Source organism: Sus scrofa, chromosome 12 (assembly GCF_054392235.1).
Source record: "Sus scrofa isolate SSC_HxYL_T2T_F1_AM1 chromosome 12, Sscrofa_HxYL_maternal_Yorkshire_Landrace_v2.0, whole genome shotgun sequence".
Classification (NCBI taxonomy): Eukaryota; Metazoa; Chordata; class Mammalia; order Artiodactyla; family Suidae; genus Sus; species Sus scrofa.
In genome coordinates, this window is record NC_139394.1 from 27,074,057 (window position 1) to 27,096,521 (window position 22,465).

General features: G+C 56.8%; 1 protein-coding gene across 24 annotated transcripts in view; it reads left to right on the top strand.

Annotated features, from left to right (window-relative positions):
• CACNA1G (calcium voltage-gated channel subunit alpha1 G) overlaps positions 1-22,465 on the top strand; it is a 68,714-nt gene that overhangs the window by 4,040 nt on the left and 42,209 nt on the right. For 23 of the 24 annotated variants that reach the window (XR_014821197.1, XR_014821198.1, XR_002337177.2 and 20 more), the window contains exons 2-9: positions 4,186-4,297; positions 4,499-4,632; positions 5,047-5,144; positions 7,409-7,568; positions 8,063-8,363; positions 8,532-8,624; positions 11,155-11,938; positions 14,580-14,956. Coding sequence is in view for 20 of the 24 variants with exons in the window: in XM_021067177.2 (XP_020922836.2) it covers positions 4,186-4,297; positions 4,499-4,632; positions 5,047-5,144; positions 7,409-7,568; positions 8,063-8,363; positions 8,532-8,624; positions 11,155-11,938; positions 14,580-14,956 (2,059 nt within the window). In the remaining 4 variants the exon portion in view is untranslated. Of the gene's footprint in view, positions 1-4,184; positions 4,298-4,498; positions 4,633-5,046; positions 5,145-7,408; positions 7,569-8,062; positions 8,364-8,531; positions 8,625-11,154; positions 11,939-14,579; positions 14,957-22,465 lie in introns of all 24 variants that reach the window. The other variant, XM_084984774.1, reaches the window with a different exon arrangement.

A 22,465-nucleotide genomic window follows, 5' to 3' on the forward strand; every position in this document is an offset into this window, starting at 1 on the left:
AGGGGGTTCTGGGGGGTAAGAGCCCAGCTGAAGAGGGCCGGAGCCCCCCCACCCCCAACCCCAGGCAGTCTTTCTGTCCCAGGCCCATTTTCTTTCTGGGTCACACACACACACACTCTGCTCCACTGAACTGTTGGGGGACTCCCTGTCACCCACAGTGCCAGTTGGAGCCATTCCTGGGATTACCCCAGCGCACAGCCCCCCTTCACCCCTCACTTGCTCCCGCCCCAGCGCTCACCCCGCCCTGCCTGCCTCAGCCAGGATGGCGACAGACACAACTGCTCACACATGCAGACACACACACACACACACACACACACACACACACAGGGTCACAGACGTTTGAATCAGATTTCTGGCCTATTTCCCCTCCCAAAGATTCCAGCAGGCCGGCTCTCTTGTGTCTCTGTGTCTCACGTCTCTGTCTCTGGGTGGGGCTGGCTGCCTTCCTTTGGGTTGCAGTGTTCAGTTCAGCTGGAAACCTCTCTCCCCACACACCCACATGCTGGAGCAGGCGGAGGGCAGGCCACTGGGAAATAGGTTTGTGGGAGTCAGGGGCTCACTGGGGGAATCCCCCTTTCAGCCTCCTTAGCAGGAGCCCTGCTCCCGAGGCCCTAGAGCTCAGCCCCCCTCCCCCGCCCCCGCCAGGGGGATGCTGGATCCCAGAGACACCCATCTCTCATCTCTCCGAGGGTTGGGTGAATGAGACACCCCACCTTCCCAAAGAAGACTAGGAGCCCAGGATTCCTGGGTCCAGGCCCGTGTCCTCTCCAGCGCTTCTTGGCCTCAGATTTGTAGGCTCCTAGTGGGGAAGGGGGCAGCTGGGGCCTGCTTCTCTTCGCAGTCATGCCCCTGAGCCCCTGAAGGTGGTACAGCCTCCTCCCTCCTCGTTCTACCTTCCTCTCCCTTGTAGCTGCTCGACTAAGCAAGGGCTCTAGATAAAGCCCCACGGAGAGGATTCAGTTGTGCAGATAACATGCTCTAGTTCTCTCTCCTGGAGGGAGGTGAGGAGGAGGAATGGAAGTGGGGCTCCTCACCCTGGCGTTTTCTTTTTCTCTGCTTTTGATGGTGGGATGTGGGGAGAAGAAAGATCCTCTCCCCTCTCCTACCCACCTCCCGCTTTGGGATCCACTCCAGCCCGGACAGTCACCATAGCAACAGTAGACATGTGACCGCACAGGTCTCTCATAGTCACTATGGCAACCAGTGTCCCCCATTCCCTGGGTTGCCATGGGGATTTGTCACATGGTCCCCCCCCCAACCTGATAACCTGTGGGTCTCCCCGCTTCCCCTTCCCTGCACGAGGACGAGAAAGACAGCAGCCTGGATAAGGGAAGTTCATGTGTGTGTGTGTGTGTGTTGGGGGGGGGGCCTTTAATTACCATGGCAACAAATCCACACCACCTGGTGACACATCCTCCTGTTGTTATGGCAACAGAAGAACATCACACGGTGACATACGGCCATATTCCCAAGGAAGTGAGCCCTACCCTGAGAGAGGTGAAAGACCTCCCTGCTTCCATTAATTATTCCTCGATTCAGATTGTCTCACATTTTCCTGTGCCTTGATGTTTTTCCCTGTCCACTTCTGTTTACCTGTAAGGAAAGTGGAGAAGTGAGAGCAGGCAGGATGTACCTGGAAGTAAGGTGAATTGCCAAGGGGGCTCTTGAGAAGGGGCTTCTGTGGTTAAGAACTGGAGGGAGGGTTATTTGGAGGCAGCTTCTGACTGCAAGGGGCTCCAGTGTGAGCATGTATAAGGTGGGGACAGAAGGAGGGACGGCTTCTTTACAGTGTCACTTCTCCCCCTCCCCACCCCCCTCCCCCGTTATCATCAATTCATTACTATTGAAGCAAACAAAGTAGAGAAGCACGAATGGGGAGATTGATTGGGTTCTAGGGAGGGAAATCAATGGATGGATTGATTAAGTCATTCATTCATTCATTCTTCCCATATACTGATCATCGGCTACCTGCTAGGCATTACCTAAGCTCTGTAGGGGTTTCCATGTATAATGTCCCCGCCTCAGGGAGGGGGGATGAGACGAGGGCACAGATGACATGGTGGAATCACTGCCATTAGGAGTGTCCCCAGACAGGTGTCCTGGGAGCCCCTCGTCCCAGGAGAACTACCCACCTCCCCTCATGTAGAGACATCTGTTCACATGGGCCCCTTCCAGAACCCTCTTCCCAGTGGAGGAGAGGTGGGGAGTAGCTGGGGGAAAGCAGTTCCCGAGGGTATTTGTGTCCTTCCCTTTCCGGAAGATGGTCCCAAGGGAGCTCCTTCCCTGCCCCCTTTTCCCAGGGTGACCCCTGCCTGACCCCCATTCTGGGGCGATTCACTGGGCTCCAGCTCCACTCAGGAAAACAGCTCCATGGAAACAGGGCACTCTTCTTTTTTTTTCCCCCCTCTCTTTTTAGGGCCTCACCCGCAGCATATGGAGGTTCCCAGGCTAGGGGTTGAATGAGAGCTGCAGCTGCCGGCCTACACCACAGCCACAGCAACACCAGGTCCGAGCTGCATCTGTGACCTACACTGCAGCTCACAGCAACGCTGGATCCTTAACCCACTGAGCAAGGCCAGGGATCGAACCTGCATCCTCATGGATACCAGTCTGATGCGTTACTGCTGAGCCATGAGGGGAACTCCAGGGCACTCTTTTTATTTCCCGCTTCCACCTACCTACCCCCCAAAAGCTAGAATCTTCTTATTCCTGTGAAGATGTGGGGTTAGGGACATTGCAGTGTCTTGGGAAGTTTGGGTACCTGTCCGTGGCAGGGGTGTGAGTCTGAGGGAAAAGGGCCTGGGTGGCCGGAGTGGGTGGAGGGGATAGAGTGTGGGCTCCCAGGGAGGGGATGTGTTCTGAGGTTCAGGACAGAGATGGGGTGTGGCTGAGACCAGCCTCCAAGAAAGTCCTTGGGTCCCTGGCCAAAGCCTTCTCCTCCAGAAGTGAAGTTAGGACAGGAATCCTCCATCTCCGGGCCCTTGCACTGAGTCTGGCTCATGCTGGCATGACATCCTCCCCTACTCTGTCTCCAAGGCTCCTGCTTCTAGCCTCTTTGCTCTTCCCTACCTCTTCATGTTCTCCTTGAGAAACTAGGATGCTTGGGCACTTATCTGTGAGTCTGGTGCCCAGAACCTTCTAATGTCCGGAGGCCATTGTGCACGTTCTCCTGTTGGTGGGCCAGAAGTGAACCCCTTAAAATGAAATCCACTAAGTAGAGAAAGACTCAGGGTTTCGAAAGACCCCCTCTCTCTCCTTTGCTGCAAAACAAGAGTCTGTTTGAGTGGTCTGGGGCTTTGCGGGAAGCCGTAAGAAGGTGTGATGGTGACACGCTCCTGCCAGCTCTGCACAGGCTGAGGGCTTTCATCCAGAACCGGGCCTGGTGTGTCCTCATTATTGAAATGTGTGCATGTATTGGAGGCCGTCTGAGGGCTTCGAGAGGCTGGGGGCTGGTGGTGAAGAAGCAGCCTGAGGCTCCAGATCTGTGGTGCTCATCTGCCTCGGCCTGTCTGTCTGGTGCCAGTGTGGTCGTGACAGTCCCTTCCCTGCAGCCTGAGCAGCGATGGAAGCTGCTCTCAGAAGCTCAGAAACCTCAGTCTTATCTGGGCCTCTGCTGTGACCTTCAGCACATGATGTTGGCTGTCTGGGCCTCAGTTTCCTTGGGTTCCGGGCGAGAAGATCCAGCCCATGATGTTTCACGAGGCTGTTGTGCGCATCAAGTGTGGCGTGCCAGGCAAGTGCTTGGTAAACTGTAAGGCAGGCGGAATCCGCCTTTAGGTTTGTGTCACACATTCACATACATTTTCTCATTTGCTTCTCACATCTTCCCTGTGAGGTAGGGAGACGAGGATTCAGAGGCAGCAGCAAACTCTTGGTGCCTGGCATTTCCACAGGCACGATCGATTTTCTCCCCCAAATGGCTTGTGCAAACAGTCAGGGTATTTGTGGCTTTTCCTCGTTTACCGAGGAGGAAGCTGGGGCCAGGGAGGTGAGATGATGGAGGTGGGGCTGAGCCTGCGGGCCAGGGTGATATGCATGCGGGGGCCAGGGCCCTCCCAGCGCCCCTGGCTGCCCCTCAGATGGAGTGGGGAGGTCAAGCGGTGGGAGGCGCTTGGGCGCAGGGCGTGGGGGTCCCCAGCGCAGCTCCAGCCTGGCCCAGCTGTGTCCTTGACCGCCTGGTACCTGGTTTGAGCGCATCAGCATGTTGGTCATCCTTCTCAACTGTGTGACCCTGGGCATGTTCCGGCCGTGTGAAGACATTGCCTGTGACTCCCAGCGCTGCCGGATCCTGCAGGTGAGCGTGCGTGCGTGCGTGCGTGCGTGTGTGTGTGTGTGTGTGTGTGTGTGTTGGAGGAAGGGGGAAGCTCCGGATCTTTATAACCCAGCCTCCTCCACAAGACGCCCTGAGCCCATGGTGGCGGTGGTGGGGGAGTGAGGGGTGCCCCCCCCCAGCCCACCATTTCTCAGTTTCAGCATCCTCCCTTCCCTTCCGCAGGCCTTCGATGACTTCATCTTTGCCTTCTTCGCCGTGGAGATGGTGGTGAAGATGGTGGCCTTGGGCATCTTTGGGAAGAAGTGTTACCTGGGAGACACTTGGAATCGGCTGGACTTTTTCATCGTTATTGCAGGGTGAGGGCCTGGGCTTGGAGAGGGAGTGCGATGGGGGAGATCCGTCCCTTCCCCGGGGCCGGAGTCCGTGGCCCCAGCCCCCACGCCCAGCCCACTTAGAGAGCTGCTTTCTCCCTGCCTGTCCACTAAGGGTCTGGGGCTGTCCCATCAGTAGTGCTCCAGCCTGTACTTCTCTGAATTCACGGCCCCTCCAGCCACACCTCCCGCTGTTTGTTCTCCGATAAGGCGGCTGTCCTTGGTTTGGGGGTGGCCTTGCCCCCAGATAGAGAGCTGGCTTTTCAGGGTCCCTTGGTAGAGGGGGAGGAGCTGGGCCTTGTGCTGCCCCACTGCAGCAGGATTCCTTATGGACCTCTTTTGACCCCCCCCACGGCGGCCTCAGACTCAAAGGGCCTCCCTTTGGGCCCCTCCCTGCAGGATGCTGGAGTATTCGCTGGACCTGCAGAACGTCAGCTTCTCAGCTGTCAGGACAGTCCGTGTGCTGCGACCGCTCAGGGCCATTAACCGGGTGCCCAGTGAGTGACCCCTCGGCCCTTGGCCCCTGGACGGAGAGCCCCAAGAGGACATATGGAAATCTCAGACCCCACCCCTACCTCCTGGCCACTCCCAGGCCTCATCAAGGCCTGGCATACAGAGGCAGACCCCATCAGAGGAAGACTCTGTGGGGAGCTGGGTCCCTGGAGCCAAATGGACCCCCACACCCTCGCCACTCCTTTTAGCCTGATTTTCGGTCAGAGTCTCAGACGACCCCTTCCCTGCAGCTAGACTACTGCCCCCTCCAGTGAGGTGGGAGGGAGCAGGGTGGAGAGGCTGGCAGGCCAGGAGGAGAGGGTGCCAAGCGGGATGGCCTTTTCTAGCCAGAACCGCCTCTCACGCAGTCTGGTTCTCCTCGGTGAGCCCACACTGGCCACACCGAGCATGACTTCTCTCAAGACAAAGAACACGCCATGCCTCATCCTCCCGCCTGTGCCTCCTTCCTCTTCCCACTGCCTTCTAAGCCGCTGCAGCAACCGAAGCCCGGGACCATTATCTAAATTAAACCGCTTTGGTTTCCAAGCCAGCCAGGCTTTGGCAGCTCCAGCTCCCCCTGCATCCTTGCCTCCCCCCCGCCCCGCCGCCACCTTGCTCAGGACCCCTTGAAACTCCCCAACCTACACAAGCTGCTGATGGTCTCTGCTGAGGTCCCAGGAGTGGAGTTGGGGGCGTTGTGATTTTGAGGCTCTGTGTCTGATGTAGCAGTAGCTCCCTTGGCTGTATATGCTGTGTGCGTGTGTGTGTGTGTGTGTGTGTGTGCAGAGCTGCTCAGTGTGTCGTTGGGGTATGTTGGTGTTAACGGGAGCTCCAGATGAGGGGCGTGCCTCCCCCCCTCTCCCGCCCCAGGTGATGGCTGGCAGATTTATAGGCCTCCAACTACCGCTGTAATTCCCTTAATGCAAACCCTGAGGAACTGATCTCAGTTGGAGCACGGAGGAGCTGAAGGGGGCTGGGGCTGGGGGAGGGGAAAGGGACTGAGTGAGAAGACGGGGCTGGCAGGGCTGCTGCAGTCACCAAGGAGGATTAATTAGCAGCTGCTTAGAAGCCTTTTTCCCTGGAGAAGGGCAGAGGGCCATGAGTGGCACTTTGGGGTGGAAACTAGTCACCAGGGGTCTTGACAGGGGCTTGGTGGCCTGGGGGCTGGTTCAGATGTCCTAGATCTGGAGTGGAGCAGGAGGGCAGCATCTTTTTTTTTTTTTTTGTCTTTTTGCTATTTCTTGGGCCGCTCCCGCGGTATATGGAGGTTCCCAGGCTAGGGGCCCAATCGGAGCTGTAGCTGCCAGCCTACGCCAGAGCCACAGCAATGCGGGATCCGAGCCGCGGCTGCAACCTACTCCACAGCTCACAGCAATGCCGGATCATCAACCCACTGAGCAAGGGCAGGGACCGAACCCGCAACCTCATGGTTCCTAGTCGGATTCGTTAACCACTGCGCCACGACGGGAACTCCCAGCATCTCTAAGTGTATCTTAGGGGCAGGGTTGTGGTGGCTTTCCCCGTGGAAGGGGTTTTTCACTGAAAGCCACCTGAAGAAAACAGCCTGTATCGCCTCAGGTCCTGATGGGAGGATCTGGACCAAGCAGAGACTAAACTCAGGGAGGTGGGCTCCGAACCCCAGTGAAACACAGGGCATAGGGCTTGGCTCTCAAAGGGAAATTCCTTCCTGCTAATGGCTCTGCTGGAGTTCTCTGCCTCCGTTTCCCCAATGACTTCGGCGGCTCTAACTTAGAAAGGTCAGATGACCACGTCTGGTGGGAGAAGGGAGTGGGAGGGGAGTGTGTGTGTGGTGTGTGTGTGCACGCACATGGAATGGGATTCAGCAGCAGAGAGCCCGGTTTAAGTCCTGGCACCCACGCTTAGCAGCTCCGCGATGCTGGACCAGTCAGGGCAGTTCTCTGAGCCTCCATCCTCATCTGTAACTTGGGGGTGATGTCCACGCCAGGATGATGATGGGAGAGTGCGGTGGGATGCGGTGCTGAGGGGTGCTTTGGGAACCGTGGCGTGTCTACCCATCCTTGGCGGTGTGGGCAGGCCAAGGGGGATAGCGGGCAGGGGTTAGGGACTGTGAGGGCTGCCTGCAGAGTTCGAGGTGTCTGTTGGTTTCCCTCTCGCTTGAGTCGGGCTGTCTCAGCCTCAGAGGCCCCAGCGGGCCCCCTCTGGGAGTGCTGCCAGGCCCGTGGCAGCCAGCCTAGCCCGGCCAGCCTGGCGGCCCCAGCGTGGCTTCTGCACCCCCCCCCCCCCACAGGCATGCGCATCCTCGTCACGCTGCTGCTGGACACGCTCCCCATGCTGGGCAACGTCCTACTGCTGTGCTTCTTCGTCTTCTTCATCTTCGGCATCGTTGGCGTCCAGCTGTGGGCAGGGCTGCTTCGTAACCGATGCTTCCTGCCCGAGAATTTCAGCCTGTGAGTGGTGCATGGGCCCAGAGATGACCTGGAAGTGGTCGTGGGGCTGGGATCTGTCTCAGTCCCTGTTGCTAGTGACATTATCTGTCCTCAGATTGGTGACAGGTCTGGTACTCACACTTGGCGACACACTGGGGGGGTCACCTGGGGCGTTTAAAGAATTCCTGGAACCTGGGTCCCCACCCCCCTACAGATTCTGATTTCATTGGTGTGGGCTTCAGGCTGGGTGGGGGGACTTTGCAAAGCTCCTCAGGGAGCCTCAAGTGCAACCATGTTGGGAACCACTGCTCTAGGACATAGCCCTCCCACATCCCGACTCTGGAGTCTCCCTCTCAGTCCGAATGCTCCCGGCACCCCCATCTGCACCCCCAAATCCCTGTCCCTGCCTAGCACTCATCCTGCCCCTCAGTGCATTCACACGGCTCTCCCTTCCTGGGGCCCAATCCCCAAGAACTCTGCTCCCAGCCTCATCCCTGTCTGTCCCCCTGCCACAGCCCCCTGAGTGTGGACCTGGAGCGCTACTACCAGACAGAGAACGAGGACGAAAACCCCTTCATCTGCTCCCAGCCCCGCGAGAACGGCATGCGCTCCTGCAGGAGTGTGCCCACGCTGCGCGGGGACGGGGGTGGCGGCCCGCCCTGCGGCCTGGACTACGAGGCCTACAACAGCTCCAGCAACACCACCTGCGTCAACTGGAACCAGTACTACACCAACTGCTCTGCGGGGGAGCACAACCCTTTCAAGGGCGCCATCAACTTCGACAACATCGGCTATGCCTGGATCGCCATCTTCCAGGTGGGGTGGCGTGCGCACCGGGAGAGTCCCCAGAATGCAAGCGCCAGGACACGGTCCAGGCTTGGAGCTGTTGTTCTCAGGGTTGGGATGGGGTCGGGGGCCTCTGGACGAGACGGTAGGAGGCTTTAGGGAGCCCAGAGACAGCCTGCCCCTCTGTACCCTCCCCAGGTCATCACGCTGGAGGGCTGGGTCGACATCATGTACTTTGTGATGGATGCTCACTCCTTCTACAACTTCATCTACTTCATCCTCCTCATCATCGTGAGTGATGCCTCCGGCCCCTGTGGGGATGGGGGATCCTGGGAAAACGGGTGGAGGGAGTCCAGAGACGGGGAGGCTTGCCCCGTCTGAAGTGTGAGCTCTCAGGGCAAGTGCTATAGAGACACAGGCAGAGGACACCTGTCATGAGATGTCAGGAAGACAGCCAAGGCCAAGGCCTATCATTTGCTGCCACTTATAGCTGTGGGCAAGGCATTCCCCAAGAGGCCCTCCGCCCCACCCTGGGCATCTGCTGCTTCATCAGGAAAACGGGCGCTCCTCAACCCAGGGTGATGTTGCCTTTCCCAGAGGGCATTCAGAAATGGCAAAAGGTGGTCCGGTCCTGTTATTGGCTTTTGGCTGAGGGGCAGGGGGAAGGTAATAGACACCCCCAAATGACAGTCCTACAAAGAATCGTGGCACCCCAAATTCCTATCATTCAGTGTTGAGAAGCACGGCGTGATCGCTTGTTCCTTTCAGTTCAGAAGTTTCAAGACTTTATAAGGACAGAAGACGGGGGCGAAGGTAGCAACAGTCCCTAGTTTGAATTACTACCATTCATGATGAAGAATTTAATTGCTACTACTTGTAGCTAGTATTTATTGAGCACTTACTATGTGCCAGTCCTTTCTCTTAAGCAGCCATCCTCGCTCTGAGCACTCTATGTGCTGGTGCATTTAATCCTCACCCAGATCCTGTCATCATCTCCATTTTACAGATGAGCAAACTGACATTTCCTCATTTGTCTGACCCCCCACCCCTGTGCTCTGCCTGTGCTGTGGATTAATCTTGCTGGGTGGAGTGTCGCCGGCTGAAGTGTGCCTTAACATCTGCTGCCTGCTTAATCCTCAGAACCCCCTGCGAGGTGGCAGGTGTAGGGACAGTGGCCTCTTCTCCTAAATAAGAACCCTGAGGTTTAGAGGCTTGGTCGCTGGGCTAAGTAAGCAACTGGAGCTGAGAATTCAACCCCAGGCTATGGACTCCAAATCCGGCTCCATTCCATGTCACCAAGAGGCCAGTGACAGAGCCAGACAGGATATTGAGAGAAAGAGATTAAGATCTACTCAAGACTTAGGACACATTCGGGGGTTCCTGTTGGGGCGCAGCGGAAACGAATCTGACTAGGAACCATGAGGTTGTGGGTTCAATCCCTGACCTCGCTCAGTGGGTTAAGGATCCGGCAATGCCGTGAGCTGTGGTGTAGGTCACAGACGCTGCTCCGATCTGGTGTTGCTGTGGCTCTGGCATAGGCTGGAGGCTATAGCTCTGATTCGACCCCTAGCCTGGGAACCTCCATATGCTGTGGGTGTGGCCCTAAAAAGACAAAAAAGACACACACACACAAAAAAGACTTAGGACAGGCTCCAGCGTGAGGTGGAGACAGAATAAAAACCTCTTTGTGAGTGAGAGGGGTCTTGGAGAGAAAACAGCCCCCTGCCCCCCTTGCTCCTGCACCACTCCCCTCCCCCACCCCGTAACCTTCCTGTCTGCCCACCCCCCAACACCCCCATCACTTGGGTGGCAAGGCCAGCACAGCAGGAGGAGTGGAAGCAGAAGCTTGATCTTTTCACCATTCGGCTCTCCTTGGGCTTAGGGGGTGGAAAGGAAGCAGACAGCGAGGTAAGGGCCCTAGTTTCTATCCTCCCACACGCCACGAAAAATCTTTCCAAACAGCCCTTTGGAATCACACTAGTGAAGCTAATTATCATAATTACTAGGACACAATCTAGAAAAAAAAATCTGCTTTGTCACCATAAATATTCATTACCTTTCATTCTGGATTGTTGTCCAAGCCGTTGCCCTCCCAGAGTCTTGGGGAAACTGAGGCACGGAGGTGGAGGCGGGGGGAGTGGGGCCACGTCAGAGTGACAGCCTGGCCGGTCCTGAGGGTTCAGGGGTCAGCCCATCATCCAGCTGGGGGAGGGGAGAGGTGTGGGGGGAAAGGGATACAGGCAAGGCCACTGGTCATGAGGATACTGAAGCCCCAATGTTAAGTGGCTCGCTCAAGGTCACATAGCTAGGCTTGGGACTGGAAGCAAGAGTTTTGTGAACAATGTTTCTGCCAGGATTTTAGAAGAAGCTCAATCCCGTGTGAAAACCCCACGTTCCCAAGAGAGCATTCCTTTCCACAGCCTTCCCTACTCCTGATGGGAATTGCGGAGGGATGCTCAGAATCCCAGAGGATGGGTGTGTTTAGGGGCAGGCAGTTTGGGAGAGAGCCTTGCAGGATAGCCTCACGATCAAGAGCCATGCTTTAGAATTCCAAAGAGGCTGGTTCCGAGTCTTAGCTTCATCAATGGATTAGCTGAATGATCGCGGGAAATTTCCTCCACCTCTTGAGCCCCTCCTCCCTTGTCAATGGAGACAGTAAAAACGTCACCTCTTCAGGCTTCATGAGAATAAAACAGGATGACGCTTGGGCAGTTATTGAAGCCCGGCACCTGGCACATGGGAACCGCTTGGTCCTCGGCCCCTGGCACTGAGATTCCCTTTCCTTCAGGCTGTCTCCTCCTTCTGTCCCCACCCCCCACAGGTGGGCTCCTTCTTCATGATCAACCTATGCCTGGTGGTGATTGCCACGCAGTTTTCAGAGACGAAGCAGCGGGAAAGCCAGCTGATGCGAGAGCAGCGTGTGCGATTCCTTTCCAATGCCAGCACCCTGGCCAGCTTCTCCGAGCCAGGCAGCTGCTACGAGGAGCTGCTTAAGTACCTCGTGTACATCCTCCGTAAAGCAGCCCGAAGGCTGGCCCAGGTCTCCCGGGCAGTGGGCGTGCGGGCCGGGCTGCTGAGCAGCCCAGCACCCCGAGGGGGCCAGGAGCCCCAGCCTAGCAGCAGCTGCTCCCGCTCCCACCGCCGTCCATCTGTCCACCACCTGGTGCACCATCACCACCACCATCACCACCACTACCACCTGGGCAACGGGACGCTGCGGGCCCCCCGGGCCAACCTGCAGATCCAGGACAGGGATGCTAATGGGTCCCGCCGGCTCATGCTGCCGCCACCCTCAACCCCCGCCCTCTCCAGGGGCTCACCAGGGGGGGCAGAGTCTGTGCACAGCTTCTACCATGCTGACTGCCACTTGGAGCCAGTCTGCCGCCAGGCGCCCCCTCCCAGGTCACCATCTGAGGCATCGGGCAGGACTGCGGGCAGTGGGAAGGTGTACCCCACCGTGCACACCAGCCCTCCACCGGAGATGCTGAAAGAGAAGGCACTAATGGAGGTGGCCCCCACCTCTGGACCCCCCACCCTCACCAGCTTCAACATCCCGCCTGGGCCCTACAGCTCTATGCACAAGCTGCTGGAGACACAGAGTACAGGTGAGAAAACAGGGTCGGGGGTATGTTGGTGCCCCTCACCTGGGACCCGGGTAATGTCCCGTCCTGGAAGGGACTGGGGGCTCTGGAGTCAGAGGACAGGGCTTGGATTCCCATCCTGTCACTCGGCCGTGGGACCGTCCACCAGTCATGTTGCTTCTTAGAGTCCTAATTCTCTCATCTGTGAAACTGGGAATCAGAATTCCCACACTGGAATAATAACAATGGCCATCGTGTAATGAGTACCTATTGTGTGCTCTGCTCTGTGCTCTCTGTAGTAATATAGTCGTTGTTGATGGATTGCTGTGCGCCTGTCACAGGCTTTGCAGACAAAACCCCATTGGATCCTCTCATCAGTTTAAGTGCTCATCTTTCTTATTGTCCCCACTTTACTGATGAGAAAAAGGAGGCTTGGAGAGGTTTTGTGACTTGTCCATGGCCGTGCCACTAGTGATGGGTGAAGTCAGGGCCCTTTGACTCTGAGGCCCACGCTCCTTGGTCCTTGTTGCAAGGTTCAGAAGGAAAATGGTCTATGACTCTGTGCAGCATTGTGTCTCACGCTAAGGTGGCTCTTTTTTTTTTTTTAAGTTTTTTTTTTGTCTTTCGCCTTTTCTAGGGCTTCACCTGCAGCATATGGAGGTTTCCAGGCTAGCGGTTGAATCGGAGCTGTAGCCACCGGCCAACGCCAGAGACACAGCAATGCAGGATCTGAGCTGCATCTGCAACCTACACCACAGCTCACGGCAATGCCAGATCCTTAACCCACTGAGCAAGGCCAGGGATGGAACCCGCAACCTCATGGTTCCTAGTTGGATTCGTTAACCACTGAGCCATGAGGGGAACTCCAAGTTTTTCTTTATTTTCTTTCTTTTTTTTTAGGGCCACACCTGAGGCATATGGAGATTCCCAGGCTAGGGATCAAATCAGAGCTACAGCTGCTGGCCTGTGCCACAGCCACAGCCACAGCCACAGCAATGCAGGATCTGAGCCGAGTTTGCGACCGTGCATACATCACAGCTCACGGCAACGCAAGATCCCCAACCCAATCGCAACCTCATGTTTCCTAGTTGGATTTGGTTTCACTGTGCCATGTCGGGAACTCCTAAGGGGACTCTTGTAAACATGAGTTTCACTCCGTCCCCATAGGGAGAATGGGCTTGGCGCAGCAAGTCCTCAGGGGCTACGAGGCTGATGGGTGGAAGACACTCGCACCTGTGGGCTCCCCCAGTCGGGCAGGGGTGGTGCACCCTCCTCCACACACAGACTCACTGTCGCTGATGCCCCGGGCCTGTGTTTCAGGAAGGATGTGGCACGTGGGAGAAGTGGGATATCTGTGGGATATTGTGTGGGAATGTGGGCTGGGACAGGAAGTTGCCATCACAGGACGGACGGTGGGAGGGGTTCTTGTGCCAGCTCTTCCACCACCTTGCCATGGGGCGCCAGCCAACTGCATGCACGCATGGTTCCGTTTCCTTCTGTGTAACAGGCAGGGCTGGGACCATCTTAGAAGATGTCAGTGCTGCTCACTGACACCCTCCCGTGTGCATCCGGAAGGAAAGCCTTGGATGCCTCCAAGGGGCCGGGCCCAGAGCAGGGTGTCTTCACATCCATGCTTTCCTTGGGTGGTATCTGAGGTTCCTTTCAGCTCTCACAGTCCATGGACAAAGCTGGATTTTTTTTTTTTTTGTCTTTTTGCCATTTTTTTGGGCCGTTCCCACGGCACATGGAGGTCCCCAGGCTAGGGGTCGAATCGGAGCTGTAGCCACCAGCCTACGCCAGAGCCACAGCAACTCGGGATCCAAGCCGCGTCTGCAACCTACACCACAGCTCACAGCAATGCCGGATCGTTAACCCACTGAGCAAGGCCAGGGATCGAACCCGCAACCTCATGGTTCCTAGTCGGATTCGTTAACCACTGAGCCATGATGGGAGCTCCTCAAAGCTGGATTTAAATGGGCTTTGATGTCTCGGGATAGGTCACTGTGTGTGTGCTCATGCGCAGTTGGATGTGTGTGTGCCTGTCTGCATGCATGTGTCTGGTGTTCACTGCACCTGTGTACACACGTGTCTCAGCTGTGTAGGTACATGCCTATGCACATGAGGTGGTGCTCGTGTCTTGCACCCACGTGTGCATGTGCCTGGCATGGGTCTGCCATGTATGTGTGACTCACAAATAGTAGGTATATAAATACAGTATACTTGTATATGTGAGTATGTGTCTAGTGCACTGGGCATGTGTCTGATATGAGAATGTACACGGCTACACGTTTGTGGGTGTGTGTCTTAAGGATCCTTTGGAAGATGCTACTCAGAGCAGTGTTGATGCAGGGCTGGCTTCCCTGGGAAGGAAAGATGGCCCTTCTAGGACATAGGAGCTGCCTGGGACCTCAGAGGACCTCAAGGCCACCTGTCTGGACCCCAAAACCAGCAATGACTGTTAGTGGGATGCTACTGGCATTTGGGGATATTCTGTTGCTCAGGATGGTCCATCTTGCAGGTCATTCAGCACCCCTGCCCACCAAATGCCCAGTACTCCATCACTGAAAGCACCCCAAACTTCCCCCTCATTTTATACCCACTCCGAGGGATGGGCTGCCCCCAATAGGAAACTCTGGAGCCTCTAACCTCTACCTTCCTGTCCCAGGCACCTGCCAAAGCTCTTGCAAGATCTCCAGCCCTTGCTTGAAGGCAGACAGTGGAGCCTGTGGCCCAGACAGCTGTCCCTACTGTGCCCGGGCTGGGGCAGGGGAGGCAGAGCTCGCCGGCCACGATATGCCTGACTCAGACAGCGAGGCGGTTTATGAGTTCACACAGGACGCCCAGCATGGCGACCTCCGGGACCCCCACAGAGGGCGTCGGCAGAGCCTGGGGCTGGACGGGGAGCCCAACTCTGTGCTGGCCTTCTGGAGGCTGATCTGTGACACCTTCCGAAAGATTGTGGACAGCAAGTACTTTGGTAGGGGAATCATGATCGCCATCCTGGTCAACACGCTCAGCATGGGCATCGAATACCACGAGCAGGTAAGGGCACGGGCAAGGACCTGGTCCCTGGGGCCGGGACCCTCTGCCTTCCTCCCCTCCCGCCCCACGTTCAGTTCAGCCCCCTGCCCCTAGCCTGCACCGCGCCGCGGGGAGGAGGACCAGAGGGTGATGCGCCAACACGTGGGGGCTCTTTGGAGAGTGAAAGCCAGTGAATGTCACTCTGTCTCTCTGAGTGTGGAGGTTGCTCAGGGCAGGGGCGGGATCTGAACTGGATGCTGTGTTATCTGGGAAGGCTTCTGAGAGGAGGCGGGCTTTAAAAGAAGTACATGAGTGGCAGGCATCAGATGGGGGCAAGGCCTTTTCGGAAGGACAATCACAAGGCACAAACGGAGGATGGGCTGGGCCCCCCCCCCCCCCCGCCCCCCGTTCACCGGACTCAGTAATTGGGGGTGTGATTGACTGGAGGCAGGAGGGGGCTGGGCAGGTAGGGATGCGGAGTGGAGGGCTGGAGCCTGCACCTGGGTAGGGGAGGGAGGAAGGCCATCTGCTCTCGGCCTCTGTTCTGGGAGCCTTGCTGCTGCTGCTGCGAGCCGAGCGAGCGGGGAGGGCTGCGCTGGTGGAGAAGAGCTCCCAGCATGGTGAGGGGACTTGAAACCATTGCGTTTGAGGAATCGTTCTAAGAACCGGGCTGTTTAGTCAGGAGAAGAGGAGGCTCAGCAGGGACAGGCGAGCTGTCTTCAAATATTTGAAGGGCTGTCATGTGGAAGAGGGAGCAGGCTTGTTTTGTGGGGCCGGTGGCTGCGAGCAATGGGATCCGGGATGCGGGGGAGGAAGCGGTTTCCTCTCTCAGAGCCGCGCAAGGACAGAAGGGGCGGCCTGGGGAATCCCACTGCTCCCCCCCCCCCCCCGTAGTGACTGGAGATGGGAGCAGGCACCATGGGGGCCTCACAACTGGCAATGGCTTCACCCCCATAGGGCTCTTTCCAGAAGGCAGCCCTTCCCCCCAGTGGGGCCTTCCAGGTCACCCCCTTGGCGGGATTCTTGGGAAAGAACGGAGGCCAGCAGGCAGGTGCTGCCGTTCAGAGGCCCTTCTGTGCTCTTCCTTCTTTTTTTTGTTTTTTTTGTTTTTTTGTTTTTTTTTTTTTTGGTCTTTTTGCCTTTTCTAGGGCCGCTTCCGCGGCACATGGAGATTCCCAGGCTAGGGGTCGAATCGGAGCCGTAGCCACCGGCCTACGCCAGGGCCACAGCAACGCGGGATCCGAGCCATGTCTGTAACCTACACCACAGCTCACGGCAAGGCCGGATCCTTAACCCACAGAGCAAGGCAAGGGATCGAGCCCGCAACCTCATGGTTCCTAGTCGGATTCGTTAACCACTGCGCCATGACGGGAACTCCTGTGCTCTTTTTTTCCTGAGTTTAGTCTCTGCCCTGGGGCTCGGGGAGGGGTCAGGGCTGTCAGAATCCGACCTTCCCTGGTGTGGACCGAGGCTGCGCACTGTGCCAACCCGTCCCCAGCCCGCCCCCTGCCCCGCCCACCCCGCCCCTCGCCCCGCCCCCAACAGTCTATGCCTGTGTAAGAGCCAGAGGTGTGGAGGGTGCGCATGCTCACGTGGTGTGGAAAGGAGCGGGGCCTGAGCTCCAATGGGCGAGCCCCCCGGGGTGGGGGGTGCCGGCGTTGGGGGAAGCAGGAAGAAGGGGATCTCGATCGAGGCTGGCGATCCTAGGTCCAAGCTGTGGCTGGAGCAAACATGAGATGTCCACTTTTCAGGGGGCTCCAAAGCCCCTTACTGTCCACCCCACTCAGCACTCAGCTCCTGCCCCCACTACCCTGTCCGGCCAGGTGCACCCCAGGCCCAGCCCCTCCCTCCCCACCATCACACCATGTTGATGCCCCTTGCTCATGCCTCAGTGACCTGCACCCAGCTGGGTACACCCTGTTCCCTTCCTTTGGAGGTGAGGTGGAGGCAGAGCGGCAGTGTCAGCAGGTGGGGCGAATGGCACTTTGGTGGGTGTGTTGTGTCTGGGCGCGTAGGCCGTAGGTGTGTGTGCTCACACGTCTGCTCAGTCACCCTCCTGGGGAGAGGTGCTACACTCTGCCTGACTGGCGGGGGAAGCATTTCCTGTCGCAGGGACCCAGGTGGTGGCATCTCTTAATCTGCCATTCCCGGGCTCCCAAGCCTGAACCTGAACCTTCTCCCCCTTATCCCAGTTCCGGCTTTCATCATGTGCCCCTCTGCCAGGGGGGCAGATCTTCAGCTGCTGGTGGAGACTTTGCACCAGAAAGAAGCTGAGTCACAGAGACGGAGGGCAGATGAAGCTGCAGCGAGAGGGCTTTCAGTTAGCCATCAAACAGGACAACCCCTTGGGGAAAAGTAAAAACAGTTCAGTCAGGGGTGCCTGCAGCATCTTATCCAAGAGTCTGAGGAAAGCGGGGGACAGAGCCCCAAGCCCTCAGCACTAGGGGGTCCCCACTCAGTGGCGGCACGGGGTCTGCTCCAGGGAGGAGTTTGTCCCAATACTTGGCCGCTGAGGGCCCCACAGGGGTGAGTGGGAGTCCTCAGCAGGCTAGGCAGCTAGAGGACTGACTGCTGCTGCCTGGCAGGCTCAGGGGCTGGGGTGGTAGGAAATCCCAGAGGCAGCCATGGCCCTGTGCTTGCAGGCACTGCGGCGTGAACGTCCTGCCATCTGGGTCCTGGAACCTGAGCAGGCTGCGGGAGGGCCGGGAAGGGAGTGAGGAGATCTGGAAAGTCAGAGACAGGGGGCGGGGGGGTATGGAGACACAGAGGGAGACAGAGAAAAGGAGAGACAGAGACAGCGATAAAGGGAGATACGGGCACAGAGAGCAAGGTGGAGACCCAGAGGGAGAGAGAGAAAAGGAAGGCAGAGACACAAAGATAAGAGGGTCAGAGATGCAGACACAAGAGATGGAGACTCCTGGGGAGGAGATGCAGAGGTTTAGGGCTGACAGAGACCCATGCAGAGAAAGAGCCCCAAACAGACAAAGACCCAGATGCAAACAAGGACAGACGGAGCAGGGATGAGGAGACAGAGGCTCAGAGGGAGCCTCAGATGAAGGAGAGAGGAGGAGCCGGTTGAGCCAGGGAGCCCAGAGAGACAGCGAGGAAGTGTGTCCGCAGATGCTGACAGAGGCTCATGGTTTCCCTCCAGTGCCCGTGATGAGGGGCCATCGATCCTAGTATTAATCAGAGAGGGGAACACTGGAGAGGGTGTTACTGTGCTTCCCTGGAGGAGAAGCCCAGCTCTCTTTCCAGCCCGGTTTGCTGTTGCCCTTTCCAGCCCTGTGCTCTCCCACTGTCACTGACCCTCCCCATCATTCGGCTTTCCTGCCGGGGACAGTGGTACCCCTTCTGCCCCTCTCCACCAGCCTCTTGACTGAGGAAGCACCCATTTTGTCATACCCCACCCGACCCAAGGTGGGCCCCATGCTATCCACACTCTCCCTTTCCCCACCCTTAACCCACCAGCTGGCAGAGAAGTGACAGGGCTGGTTTGTTCAGAGAGACTGGTGAGGTGGACAAGGATGCAGGACTCTGTGGAGGGAGCAAGAATATGACACGATGAGTTCCCGTCATGACTCAGAGGGTTAAGAACCTGACTAGTATCCATGAGGATTCAGGTTCGATCCCTGGCCTTGCTTGGTGAGTTAAGGATCTGGTGCTGCATCAGACTGTGGCGTAGGTTACAGATGTGGCTTGGATCGGACGTTGCTCTGCTTCTACCCTAGCCTGGGAACTTCCATATGCCGCTGGTGCAGCCCTAAAAAGAAAAAAAGAAAAAAGAATGTGATATGAGGTCGAAGGTGTGATCTGATGGAGGGCGGGCAACTGTGTCCCATCCACTAGGGGGCGGTATGGGGAACAAGGAACCTGTGAACTATCCATCCATCCATCCATCCATTCATTTCACACACATTTTCTGTGCATCAGAATTGGGCCTAAGCAGAGGCATGCTGATAAATGTTTAACAACCAGCCCTTTACAAAGAAAAGATGTCCTGGAGTTCCCTGGTGGCACAGCTGGTTAAGGATCTTGCATTGTCACTGCTGTGGCTTGGTTTTGATCCCTGACCTGGGAATTTCTGCATGCCACTGGGAAGTGCTTTTTACAGCCAAAAAGAAAAAGAAAAAAAAGTCCTGATTTGTGGTGTTTGCAGTGTCTGCCAATTTCCATGGTGTAAATGCTCCCATTATGGCTGTTTGCAAGCTACCGATATGACGTCACTGCACATGGAGTTGGGAAGACAAGGGCACAACAAGATGCTCTGGCACACTTTGGGGCTGGGGCACTTTGTCCTTCCTCTCAACACCTCACCAAGTAAACAGTCATACATTCTTTTTTTTTTTTTTTTTTTGCCATTTCTTGGGCCGCTCCCGCGGCATATGGAGGTTCCCAGGCTAGGGGTCGAATCGGAGCTGTAGCCACCAGTCTACGCCAGAGCCACAGCAACAAGGGATCCGAGCCTCGTCTGCAACCTACACTGCAGCTCACAGCAACGCCGGATCCTTAACCCACTGAGCAAGGCCAGGGATCGAACCCGCAACCTCATGGTTCCTAGTCGGATTCGTTAACCACTGCGCCACGACAGGAACTCCCAGACATTCTTGATGTAGTACACGCTTGGAAAGGATGCACACAGGAGCCCGTGACCCAGACTCTGTTAATGATTCAGGGAGGAATTCCGTAGGACATGACCTCAGAGCTGAGTTTGAAAAAAAGAGTAAGATATGGCCAGTGAAGGGTGGAGGGAAAGGCACAGCATGGGGAGGGCCAGAGGCACCAGATACCAAAATGGGGAGATTTCTAAGATGTTCAGAAGGAATGGGGCGCTGGGTGGAGGCTGGGATGGGCAAGTAACAAGAGGTGGGTGGAAAAAAACTCAGGGCCAGGCCCTGAGAGGTCTAAGAAGGAGTTTGGATTTTATCCTGAAGGTGGTATGTTCCCAACAAAGGTTTTAAGCAAGTCTATGATATGCGTAGTTTTGTGCTCTATCAAAAAAGTCATCGAGGAGTTCCCATTGTGGCACAGTGGAAACAAATCTGACTAGGAACCATGTGGTTGTAGGTTCCACCCCTGGCCTCACTCAGTGGGTTAAGGATCTGGTGTTGCCATGAGCTGTGGTGTAGGTCACAGACGTGGCTTGGATCTCGAGTGACTGTGGCTGTGGCTGTGGTGTAGGCTGGCAGGTGTAGCTCCGATTGTACCCCTAGCCTGGGAACCTCCATATGCTGTGGGTGTGGCCCTAAAATGCCAAAAAAAGGGGGGGGGAATCAAGTGGAGAGGGAGACAGGAGGCAGAGAGTCAAGCAGAGGGCTACTGCAGTAGTTCGGGCCATTTATACATCTCTCCCTGGAGATGGACACAAGAGAGCTGGAGAGAACTAGCAGGTGGCTGAATCTGTAGAACTCAAACACCATTTGGATATTTTCAGGGAGGAGACCACAAGCATGACACCCACGTTTCTGCCTGGGGTGGGAGCAATGGGGCTCGTGCAGATTTGGGCCGGAGGGTGTTGGCAGACACGGTGCCTGTGGGACATCCAGCGTTTTGTAGGAACTCGGAAGAGAGGCTGTCTCCTGGAACCTGTCCCTGCCTGGGCTTGTGTGGAGGCAAGGCCCCTCTGGGGGAGGGGAGGGCACGGGGGTGGGTGGGGAGGGGGGTCTTAATCATAGGAGCTTCCTAATCATCCCCTTCCTGGTTCTGGGTTGCTGAGGGCAGGGGCCAACCTCATATTCTAGAGGCGGGACAAGAGCGTGTATGCGATGGTGGGGAGTGGTCTCCCAGGCTGCAGAAAAGAGACAGGGAGGGTCCAGAATAGACCACCTTTCTGGCCAGGAAAGGACAGGGCAGGTGATGATTCTGCTCGTTTCTCAGACTCCGGGCCCATCCTGTCACTCTAGATACATGTCCAGGGAGGGTTTCTATTTATAAGCGAGTGAGGTCAGCTGTTCAAGGCAGGGGAAGCTGGGGGTGGGGTGGGGTGGGGGAGAGTCCAGATGTGGTTGGTCTTAACTTTGAGGGCATTCATTGGCTCCTTTTGGATTTTGCTGAAAGCTGGGACCCTCTCCCCAGAAAACGGATACTTGCATGGATACCCCACGTGGTCTTCCAAGACAGGGGTTTACAGAACCTACCCGGTTCCTTGATCTCCAGGCAGACGGGCCCTGGCTGAGGAGCTGGGGCTGGGGGCTGAGCAAGATTTGGGGGAACCATCTTTTTACAGGTGCACTGGCCCCAGACTTTTAAAGCTTCTCTAGATGTGTGTGTGGGGGGGTGCTGTTTTGGAGACAGCTAGTTAAATGGGTGCTCCCCTTCCTGCAGACATTCTCTGGCTCTGGCTCCCCGAGTTCAGCAAATGGGAAACACCCGCTCTGCACAGCACCTGAGGGTAGAATAATAGAACAGGGGTGGGGGCAGTGCCAGGAGCACCCAAGAAACTTCAGTTCCAGCAGAAAAGTCATCCTGCTTCATGGGTGATTATGCCAAATGCCCTCAAGGAGACTTCTGAGGACAGAGGAGAGATGCTCACACCCAGATGGGGGCCTTGGGAGGACTTCTTGAAGGAGGTGGCTTTTAAGAGTGGCCTTGAGGGAGTTCCCGTCGTGGCGCAGTGGTTAACGAATCCGACTAGGAACCATGAGGTTGCGGGTTTGGTCCCTGCCCTTGCTCAGTGGGTTAACGATCCGGCGTTGCCGTGAGCTGTGGTGTAGGATGCAGACGAGGCTCGGATCCCGCGTTGCAGTGGCTCTGGCGTAGGCCAGTGGCTACAGCTCCGATTCGACCCCTAGCCTGGGAACCTCCATATGCCGCGGGAGCGGCCCAAAGAAATAGCAAAAAGACAAAAAAAAAAAAAAAAAAAAAAAGAGTGGCCTTGAAAAATAAGTGGGGATTGGCTGCTGGGGCCAAGAGCAGAGAGGCCTGCTGGACGGATTGGGGTGACTTCCAGCAGCCTGGCCTGGGAATGCACAGGGAGACATGGGCTACTCCGGAGGATAGCCGTGCTGCACCCTACCCCTGCTCAGAGTTGTCTGAGAAGGATTGATATGGGTTCAGCAGCACCGTTGAAGCTGAAGCCGGAGCTTCCAGGAGGTATGGGCTGTGTTGGGGGAGGGACCCGGAAGCTATTTCTGTCGTCAGATCAGAGGTGATAAGGGCCCCAATTATGGTGGGAGGGTAGAATGGGTGGGTGGGGGCACAGCAATTCCGTTGCCAGGGTTTGTGGGCTGCTGGAGGGATGAAGGGCAAGCATGGATCCTAGGTAACTCCTAGGTTCCAAGACAGCATCCTGCAAAGGGATGGAGCCTGAAAGTCGGGAAAGGCGCAGGTTTGGAGAGGAGGTGAAAGGCTTTGTCTTGGACATGCCACATTTGAGCTGGCCGTGGGCCACCCTGGGAAGACTATCAGGCAGGTTGGCTCTCTGGGTGAGGCGCCAAGGCTTGGAGGGAGATTGATTTGTGTCGTCTACACCCCAGTGACAGCTGGGGAGGTGGGAGTGCGGGAGACGGAGGAGCAGGGAGCCAAGGGGAGGAA